We start from the raw sequence: 10,121 nt of genomic DNA, 5'->3' as shown, positions 1-10,121 counted from the left end.
TTTTAAATAAATGAAAGAAAACAAGTAGGTGTAATAGAAATAGAATTGAGAGTGCTACTGTTAGAGGGGTCAAGTGTATACATGTATGCATGATATATACAACATTGTCATGGAAGACGGCATTATCGGACCATCAGACTGCTTTATGGTGAGACTAACCAGTCAGAATCAAGTATTCCAGAAAACTGTATTATAAACTAGATTATGCAATAGTACACACTTTGAACACATTTGAAAGGCTTATAACTTGTTTATTGCTTTTGAGTGTGATACTGCATTAGCACTTTGTAGAAGAGGATGATAGACACATAGATGAACACATTATTAGCAAACCAAGTACCATTTTTCAAAACTTACAGACTGATAGTATTTTGTTCAGAGAATTTTTGTTAGTCTATCTAGGCTTTAAATAAAATACAAAAATCTGTATAAAAAAAGCAGCATTGCATAGATCAGAGTAGACATTAATTATTTATATACTACATTGGTGGCTGAAAGAAATTAACCTGTAACATCCTATGAGATAATTGCTGCCATCCTGTATCAATACTCGTAATTAGTCACTCACAATTAAGAAGTCTGTCGTACATAATATTTACAAATAAAAATCTGCACATACAAAAAAATGATGATGTCTACACAAAAATCTCAAAAACATGCACAGTGTACTCAGATGGAGGCCCAAGTGATTAATTCAGAGAGAAAAGGGAAAGAGAAAGAGAGACAGTGCAACCAACATTAAAAAGGAATATGTCTGTCATGTCAGTCCATGACACAGTTTTGTTCCTAAAAGACTTTAAGGTTGAGGGTCAAAGGTGAATGCGTCCCTGGCTGCGTCTGGTGTGAGGGAGAATCTGTAAACCAATACAACACTAAAGTCACAATGCATTCAATGCAAAAGCACACAATGCATTCTCATTAAACTGCATTTGCAGCTAAACTTTATAGCAAAACGTCAAAGATTCTGTTCAAGTATTGCGTAATAGTGCTAGAAACCAAACACTGGTGTAGCAAAGATTTGGAAAGTGGGGAGGAAAATCTCATTAGAAGATATTTAATATTCATAAACTGTTTAGATAGTGCTAGGAAATGTGTTCAGTCAATGCTGAGATGGCTAGTTTGCACAGCTTTAACATGGCTGTTGCACCGGACACAGAAATGAAAAATCGCCCTCTGCTGGTCTAAATGTAACACTATAAAGTTTTAACACAGATACATTCCCCTAGTGGTTCAAATGTGATTTTCTCTGCTATTATTTATTATTATTATTGCACTCTGAAGGGTCAAAAATCCAACCTGAATCCTGCTCCCAGCTAGTTTAACATCTATTTCCCAGGTTGGGTTATCATATATTTTTTAAAGGCACTCAGAAACTCCAATACCACCTCTAAAATCTGCAATAAATTTACTTATCTATAATCTAAGGAAGTTACTACTCGGAAGCAACAGTAACGAGTGTGTGTACATTTACAACAACACTAAGATAAAGATCAAACATCTGCTTTTTCAAAAAAAAAAAAAGACAATATGAGAAAACTGTTTTGATCAGATTTTCTCTAGTTTTTATGAATTATTACTAAACAAAAATATTCAACAAAATCAGATATACTTCTATTATTTTACTATTTACAAAATGAGTATTTAAAAATCAATACAATAATTTTGTTAACTGTAAAATTGCAATACTAATATTAACAGTTGTCTTAATGTCTTTTAGTGAAAGATTTTGGCAAAAAAAAATGCAGGAAGCCTTTAAAGCTTCTCTTTTGTTGACAACTAACGGTTTATAATCTCTTCTCATTACAAACTTGGGAATATGATTTGCATGTTGCATTCCCAAATGCATGTAATAAGCAATCAGAGACACTGAAAACACCGGATCATGAGCTGCTCGTGTGTAAAAAAGAACACAGTGCCACGCTTCACTCTGAAACATGCAGTGCGTATATTTATTTAATTAATTCACAGCCTTTGCAAGTTAATAATCACACAGTGTGATTTTGGTTTTGTTTCCATTCATCGTGCAGCCCTACTAATGGGCAAAAAGTTCAGTGTGGCGATTGTTTTTTGTTTTATTATTAAGCATTGAGTACTTTGCAGTCTGATTGGATGGCTTAAACATGATTATATTCCATCCATATAGTTAACTTGACACACTGTGCGCAACATTGATACAACGGTAATGTGACTCCATCGAGTACTTGAACAGTCAAAACGACATCTCAGATACATGTTTTCCTCCAAAAAAATTAATTATACAAGAAAAAAAAAAAAAAAAAAAGAGTTCACCTACCCTGGGAGTATCTGGACTGCTGAAAGGTGAGGGTTCAGCCGAGCAGTTCTCTTTACCAAACGAATCGTCCCTCTGTTTGTGTGCAAACTTCCTTTTCAGTGCTTCAGCGATAAGAGCTGCCGGATCAGATGAACATGCTACACCTTTACTTCTCCGTCTCCTTACTGGAGTTCCACCTGGAGATCTATAAATACAAATCCATACTCAGTACTGAACTTCAAACGCAGCTGTGCTTAAAGTTTGAGCACGTTAAATCCATACCTCTCCACAGAACGCAGTTTGACTTGATTCAGGTCTTTGAGCACCTCTAACATGGAGGGCATGGCAGACGCTGTACACACAGATGGATCACACTGTGCAAGCTTTTCTCTTTTTGCTGCCTGTCTTTGTCGAATCACATCTGACACGGACACCTCCACGCAGCTGCCCGTAGCCGGAGGAGGAAGTGGTGGTGGAGGTGGAGGTGGCAGCGGAGGGCATACAGGAGTGGAGGTGAGGACAGGAACTGGAAGAGGAGTAGAGCATGGAGTGCCAGGATCAGCTGGAAATATGAGAGACAGATGAGAAATAAATATAAAAGGATATCAGTGTGATGTATTAAAGGGGTCACATCATACTTTTTAATCAATTTATTTTGCCCCTGAGGTCCACTAATGTTAGTCAAGTTATTCTATATTCCTGAAATGGAAGGAAAAGCATTTTACCCATTCAATGACTTCACAATTAATGTTATTATTCTAAAAAATACTTTTGTTTTATTACAAGCTATCAGAGTGATGAATTGAAGGGGTTACATCAAACACTTAAATCATTTTGTTTTTCCTCTGTGCTTCTCTAATAAATTATTAGAGCCAAAAATATAATTTAGATTTAATGACCATTTTCTACCCTCTCTCTGACCCTTAAAATAATATTTTTTCCTGTCCCTTTAAGAAACACCCCACAAGAAATTATGCTTTGCTACTGCCATGGGATGCAAGATTTTTGTGGGTTTATATGTAGTGTTTAAATATAGCTCTATTCTTCAATATAATCTATTTTATGTAATGCCTCAATGACGCCATCACAGATTCATAAAATTAAGATCAGTCTGAAATGATCAGGGTTTTGTTATAAACTTGTTATCACCATACAATTGCAAGCGCTACACCAGACTTAAAGTCTCCAAGTATTTAAAGTAAAAAAATTATCTTAATTGAATTCATAAAAATATCATTAATGCATGTGTAAAAAATTATTAAAAATAATTAAATATTATTAATGTAACAAAATCTGGCTTTAATTCTAAATGAAAAAGTAAAAAGCACATTAAAAACCAAGATATAAACTGAAATCACATTTAATTTTTCCTCCTTAATAACTATTTTTATTGATAATAAACATTTTTATTGATTCACATACAGTTCTTGAAACTTCTGGAATCACAAAATAAATTGTGGAAATGCCTTAGCCCATATGGGGAGCCTTCAAATATTGCGTTTGATAACTAGGGGCCTTTGAGTGAAAATGGTTGAGAGCCAGAAGATCACAAGGTCATCAGACTTTCTACGTTTTCGACTCCTTTAAGCACTCAGAAATCAACAAAGTACATTTCTTAAAAACTACAAGTTTTGACTACAATCTGTCAGTTACAGAAATTCACAGCATATGTTACCTGCTGGAGCTGTGACTATCATAGCAATCTGTGCTCGTAGTCTCTGCAGTTCCTCTTCCAGAGCTGAGATCTTCTGCAGGGCCTCTGGCTGGGTGCCCTGTCCCAGCACCCTGCCTCCCCTCTGAGCCGGGACAGACACGGACAATGGACGTTCAGACCCCAATGAGGGAATCTCAAAAGCTTTCCTCAATGGGGCGGCATTCCTGTTATAAACATGGTAAGATGACGACACTGAACTTACTCCATAAACCAAAACTTATAAAAATACTATACATACTCATACAGAAATCTCATAACGGGTGTAACTTCTGTTCAGAAGTATACTAAGCACTCATATAGATGCTGTCAGTGAGCTATTAATAAACACCTATTAGTGAGCTATTAATAAACACCAGACAGTTGTGTTTATATGGCTTCTGATGTGTGACTACCTGAATTTAGTGTAGCTGTCCCCTTCATCCTCCACCAGCCAAAGCACATCCGCTAATGTAGGAATGGCCGGCGTGTCCACCATCACATCAATATGGCCGTGTCTACTGAATGTCTGCAGAGGAATCTTGAAATGAAGAGTAAGAACTCATTAGTGATGGTGCTCTCAAGTAATTCAAATCCTTTTACATGTGAAAAGACTTTAAATTGCTTCCCAAAACTCTTATTAACAATTCATATCAAGTGAAGATAGTGAATGTCCTGTATACAAGTATCCATTATGCTTGTGTTACTAATGAACCAACCATAAAAGAATTATACTTCAATTTGACATATTTTCTGATGTGCAAAAACGGTTATTTGATTTTAATAACAACAGCTTTGAGATTTAAGAAAAATAGGAAACTACTTATTAAAGGTTAAGTTAAAAGTGTACTTGCTATATGAACATTTTTATTAGTTTTTTTTTATGTCGCACGTAAAATAAAACAGCTTTTATTTTATTAGACTGAGTCTTTATCTTATTGTTTACATTGAGTGTTGTAATTGTTTTTAGTAATTTAAATAATAAATAAATAAGCTTAAGTTTTCATTTTTTACAACTGTTTACAATTTTTTTTAATTACTTTTTTTTATTTTTTAGAAAACTTACTAAACTAAAATAAAGGAAGAAAAAAGCAAACACAAAATTACTAAAACCTATACTAAACTAAAAATACTTTATTAAAATAAAACAAAATATGAATAAATAATATGAGAATATACATAAAACTAAAAACTGTTGTGTATATAGTTTTAGTGACATTTCTCAAAAGTACTCAAAATTAGAAGAAGAAAAAAAATTACTGAGTACAAACAACAGAATACATGTTTACCTGAAACCGCAGTCGAGGCTGAGGAGAGAGGGGAAGGCTTGTCCCAATCATACGGACTATGCTTCGGTATTGTCCACAATATGTACTGTCCCATACTGGAACCAACTGCAACAACACAGTGTTCACAAAGATGTACAGTTAAAAAGTTACACTTACATCCATACTGTACCACAGCCTGTAAAACAATGTTTTTTGTTTTAATAATATATGCAAATATATATGCATACTAAATTAATTTTCACTTTACCATGTCAGGTGGCACGCCAAAGTATTCCAGGACACATCTCAGCAGGTCAACGATGTCCTCCAGCAGAGACATTGACAGTATTCCTGTGCTTCCACGCTGGATTTCTGCTGACAGATGAGCCAACAACACACTGCACCAAACTTCTCCACGTGACCTGAGGGATCAAATCAGCTGCATTCCATTCAATTCTGAAACAAATGCGCCGCTTAAATGTGCAACGCTAAATTTTAAACACTGAGGAAAAACAATCAGCATCAATGCGAGAGAAGCGTAATTAACCACAGCAGTAATATAACTATCAGCATCAGCAAAGCCTATCTCCGGCATCAGCCAGTAACGTTACCGTTCAGAATATGCACGTATTTCAAACCCATGCGTTAATCTGCTCTTAATTTAAACACATATGCATTGTATTATTTAAAACATTAGCTTCTACATATAACGTCGATTTATTTCATGCGTATTTGTCACTTTACCTCTTCCTCGTACCACGCTTATCTTGCAGGTAAACTCAAATAAAGCTCGTTGCGTGAGAGCGTTTGTGATTGGTCCGGAGAGAAGGGCTGACGTCTGTAGCCAATCGGCTTGAAGGATTTAGAAACGTCGTCAGAGGCCTTCGACCAATCAGTTTGTTTAAACAGAAGCAGTGCGAAGTTTTGTATTTTGAGTGTGCTGTGTGCGCTGTTATAAAAAAACGGTGGTGGTGAGTAGTACGTTGTAATTTTATAATTTAATTAGTATATTACACGAAGTAGGTTTTTTTAAGAATGATGTATAAGAAGTTGAAAACGAATAAAAATGGATTCGCTCAATTACAGGAATGTACATTTACATTAAACTCAAATCTGAGTTCCAGCTATGTAGCTTTCATGCTAACAGACTGCTTCTGTATAAGGAACTGATTGTCTCAAGGTTGTTAGTGTCTTCAGTGTTTGTGCTGTAATTAATTTTTTTCTGTTAACTCATTTAGTTTCACCGGTAATATTAGTGACAATTTACTTTTGAGAAGTATATGTATTTTTAATAATTGAAAATGTATGTCTTGATTTACTGTGGACATTTACGTGGCTGACGTAAATGGTCACATGACCGGAGATGTTGCTTTCTTTGCAAGATGTTGTGTGTGTCAAAGTAAAACATGCCATATTACTACTACAAATACTATATTTAGGAAATATACTATTTAAAGGACCTATTATTAATGTACTATTAAACATTGCTCTGTCTCATATACATAATGATCATAATAGTGTCCAGTGGAAAAAAAGAAATTAATGATGATAAGCTGAATTTCTCAGACCACATTGCTAACACTGCCCGGTCCTGCAGATTTGCTTTATACAATATTAGGAAGATCAGGCCCTTTCTTTCAGAACATGCAACACAACTCCTAGTTCAAGCTCTTGTCCTGTCCAGACTTGACTATTGCAATGCTCTCTTGGCAGGTCTTCCAGCCAATTCCATCAAACCTCTACAATTAATCCAAAATGCTGTTGCAAGATGAATCTTTAATGAACCAAAAAGAACGCACGTCACACCTCTGTTCATCAATTTGCACTGGCTACCAATAGCTGCTCGCATAAAATTCAAGGCATTAATGTTTGCCTGCAGAACCACCTCTGGCTCTGTGCCCCTTTACCTAAATTCAGTACTTCAGACCTATGTGCCCTCTAGAAGCTTGCATTCTGCAAGTGAACGACGCATTATTGTAGCAATCCCAAAGAGGCACAAAATCACTTTCACAGACTTTTTCATTAACTGTTCCCATCTGGTGGAATGATCTGCCCAGCTCGATCCGAGCAGCTGAATCCTTAGCCATCTTCAAGAAACGGCTAAAAACACATCTCTTCCATCTTTATTTAACCCTCTAACTCTAGCATGCTCTATTCTAATTCTTTTTTATCTATCTGTCGTCTTTTTATTTAAAAAAAAAAAAGAAAAAAAAACACACACACACACTTGACCCTCTATCAATTGCATATTTATTCTCTAACTGCTAGCTTTTCTTGGAAAAACTAACACTAGCTTTCCTTTTTCTATTCTATCTATTCGTTCTCTTAAAAAAAAAAAACCTTGCTACGTGTACTGCGTTAGGCTAACCGAGACTTGACATAGCACTTGTATGTTGTTGCTCTTTTGTTGGTTTTGATTGCTTCTATTGTTCTCATTTGTAAGTCGCTTTGGATAAAAGCGTCTGCTAAATGACTAAATGTAAATGTGTAATCAGATATGATTCAACTAATTAGTTTTCATATCCTTTTTTGTTTCAGATATCCACAAAAATGATGGACGCATTATCAGTAGTCACACAGCTGCGGGACCTGGCATCTGAACCACAAAATCGGGAGGCGATTGTTCAGGACCAGGGTTGCCTTCCAGGACTAGTGCTCTTCCTCGACCACAAAGACCCTAAAGTGCTCTTTGCTACCCTCCAGGTATGCCCAGACCTGTTTTGTCAATGCAAACAATTCTTGTTAAACTGACAAAGAGCCAATTGTGATGATAAATTGTTTAATGCCTTGTATGTTTCTTGTACTAACCTCTTAAGGCTCGTATCTTCTCAGACTTTGCGGTACCTGGCTGAATCACCCCGCAACATCAACGCCATGAAAAATGAGCTCGGCCTGATGGTGAGCTTGGAGACACTGATAGAGAGGTAATTTTATTTATCGGAAGATAAATTGATTTATTTTACTTTTAAAGTCAATTAAAAATATTAAGATATTTTCAGTTTTCATTTGAATTAGTTGGTTTTAGTCATTTTGTTGTATTTTATTTTATTTAATTAACTTTTTTTTTTTTTTTTTTTTAATGTCTATAGACAAAATTGTCCATATCTATGTTCTTTATACCAGTTAGTGTCATTGAGATACTATTATTGTTTTTATTAATATTTTGATCTGTTTCTTATATTTTCTTTTTAATTTTTGTTTTAGTAATTTTGTTGCGTTTTGTCGTTTATTACTTTAGTTTTGTTTAATGTCTGTATAGGTTTTTAATTAATTTTTATATCAGATTTAGTTATTTGAGAAGAAATGCTAATTTCTATTAGAGAAATGCTGCAACATTTACATTTTAAAGCAGGGTTATTATAGTTAGCTAAAACATGTTCTTAGTCTTACCTTGCCCAATCCATATTATTCCAAAGAGGGGGGAAAAAATCTTGTTTTCATGATATCTTTTATGTCTTTTTTCCCCTTTTCTGCTGTTTGAAGGACCGGTACGACGACTGATATTACAGACCTTGCAAAAGAGGTGTATAGTGTGTTGAGTTCTCAAACGCAGAGACCAGCTTGTCAGACTCCAGAGCAACAGAAGAAGAGGAACAAACCCCAGTTCTTCATTAACAGCTCCAACAAGAAAGCAAAATCGGTTACCCTCCATATACAAGGCTTGGATGGGGCAGTATGTACCATAACAAAGCTTTCACACATGCACTTTGTTGATCTTACCTGAGTTGCAAACCATTTCTCTCATATTTATGCAGATTACAGAGTAAAATCAGATGTGGCATTGTGTTGACAGGATCAGAGAGGTGTGTGTGAGGAGGCCCTTTTGAGAGTCAAAGGAGTAATCAGCTTCACCTTCCAGATGGCTCTAAAGAGATGTACTGTACGCATCCGTGCCGACCTGCCCACTGAGGTACACCGTATTCCTCTTTTTGTAAGGGGAGAGGCAACTAATAAAAGCAGGTTTGTTTTCATGAAAGCAAATATCTTTTGTTTAGAGTCTGGCCACTGCCATTGCTGCCACAAAAGTGCTTTCAGCTAAGCAGGTAGTGAAAAATGAAAATGGAGAAGAGGTGGGTGTTTCTGTTGCTTTTAAGTATGTATTTAAATATGCTTTACAGTGAGAGTGATGCATGCCGTTTCAATAGTTTTATGACCCATAGACTTGCTGTTATTTATTTACATGGCTGTGCTATGGTTACAGGTTCTCATTCCACTCAGCACCTCTGGCTCAAAGGTAGAAGAGAATTCACACCTGCCTGATTACCTGCCCGATGATGAGAGTCCGGAGAAAGAGCTAGACCGTGCAGTGTCCCGTACTGGTGCTAAACAAGACACTGGTGGCAGCTGGCTGAACACAGCAGCCAGTTTCCTCACTAAAACCTTCTACTGGTAAAGCTTGTTTCTCACAGACTTTTCCTGGCTGAGTTCGGACCTCGACATTTTTAAGATCAGCATAGAAGAGCAAGTTGCACCACTATTGGAGCTTAAAGGACTAATGGAAGGTCGGGGAACTGACAAATGTGCTTTATCAAGCTACTAAAGGTGTTGTTCAATTTATGAGCAAATGTGTGAGATCTCTGCCACATCACAACTCTGTATTGATATATATATAGATGTTGAGTTCATTTATATATGTTTATGAAAACATGTCTTTCCTCCCTCTCAGGATCCAAAATTTCCTGTTTCTGCTGTAAAGTTTGTCTGTTGTATCGTCTTTCTTCCTGATTTCTTGTAAATATTTCCATTTTGGTGTGTTATAAGGGGAAATATCTATCTTGAGTCTCATCTAACAATGGAAACAACTGAAAGACAGATTAAATGTTTAATGCTGTTCTGTGTAAAATAAAGGTTTTGAAGGAAGAAGTCGGTACTGATATTTGTGATGACATTA

General features: G+C 35.9%; 2 protein-coding genes across 4 annotated transcripts; one reads left to right on the top strand and one right to left on the bottom strand.

Annotated features, from left to right (window-relative positions):
* Nucleotides 1-218: 218 nt before the first annotated feature.
* On the bottom strand, nucleotides 219-6,066 carry mtfr2 (mitochondrial fission regulator 2). 2 transcript variants are annotated; one of them, XM_058763061.1, is made up of 8 exons: nucleotides 5,975-6,066; nucleotides 5,499-5,652; nucleotides 5,252-5,356; nucleotides 4,379-4,503; nucleotides 3,948-4,150; nucleotides 2,555-2,834; nucleotides 2,294-2,477; nucleotides 219-854 (listed from the first exon to the last, which is right to left on the bottom strand). In XM_058763061.1, exons 2-8 carry the CDS (start codon nucleotides 5,568-5,570, stop codon nucleotides 810-812), a joined length of 1,014 nt encoding a protein of 337 aa, XP_058619044.1. In that variant the 5' UTR covers nucleotides 5,571-5,652; nucleotides 5,975-6,066; the 3' UTR covers nucleotides 219-809. The 2 variants fall into 2 exon arrangements, with proteins under 2 accessions (XP_058619044.1, XP_058619046.1); XM_058763063.1 differs by lacking the exon at nucleotides 5,975-6,066 and adding an exon at nucleotides 5,842-5,958.
* armc1l (armadillo repeat containing 1, like) lies at nucleotides 6,062-10,018 on the top strand. Of its 2 annotated transcripts, none has more exons than XM_058763064.1 (7): nucleotides 6,062-6,201; nucleotides 7,769-7,933; nucleotides 8,063-8,154; nucleotides 8,714-8,903; nucleotides 9,024-9,140; nucleotides 9,226-9,300; nucleotides 9,432-10,015. In XM_058763064.1, exons 2-7 carry the CDS (start codon nucleotides 7,781-7,783, stop codon nucleotides 9,621-9,623), a joined length of 819 nt encoding a protein of 272 aa, XP_058619047.1. In that variant the 5' UTR covers nucleotides 6,062-6,201; nucleotides 7,769-7,780; the 3' UTR covers nucleotides 9,624-10,015. The 2 variants fall into 2 exon arrangements, with proteins under 2 accessions (XP_058619047.1, XP_058619048.1); XM_058763065.1 differs by having other exon boundaries at nucleotides 6,160-6,208; nucleotides 9,432-10,018.
* Nucleotides 10,019-10,121: the final 103 nt, after the last annotated feature.

The sequence above is a fragment of the Onychostoma macrolepis genome, chromosome 23 (genome assembly GCF_012432095.1).
Source record: "Onychostoma macrolepis isolate SWU-2019 chromosome 23, ASM1243209v1, whole genome shotgun sequence".
In the NCBI taxonomy this organism is placed as follows: Eukaryota; Metazoa; Chordata; class Actinopteri; order Cypriniformes; family Cyprinidae; genus Onychostoma; species Onychostoma macrolepis.
The sequence above is the reverse complement of the archived record's forward strand: the minus strand, read 5'-3'. Positions and strand labels throughout refer to the sequence as shown.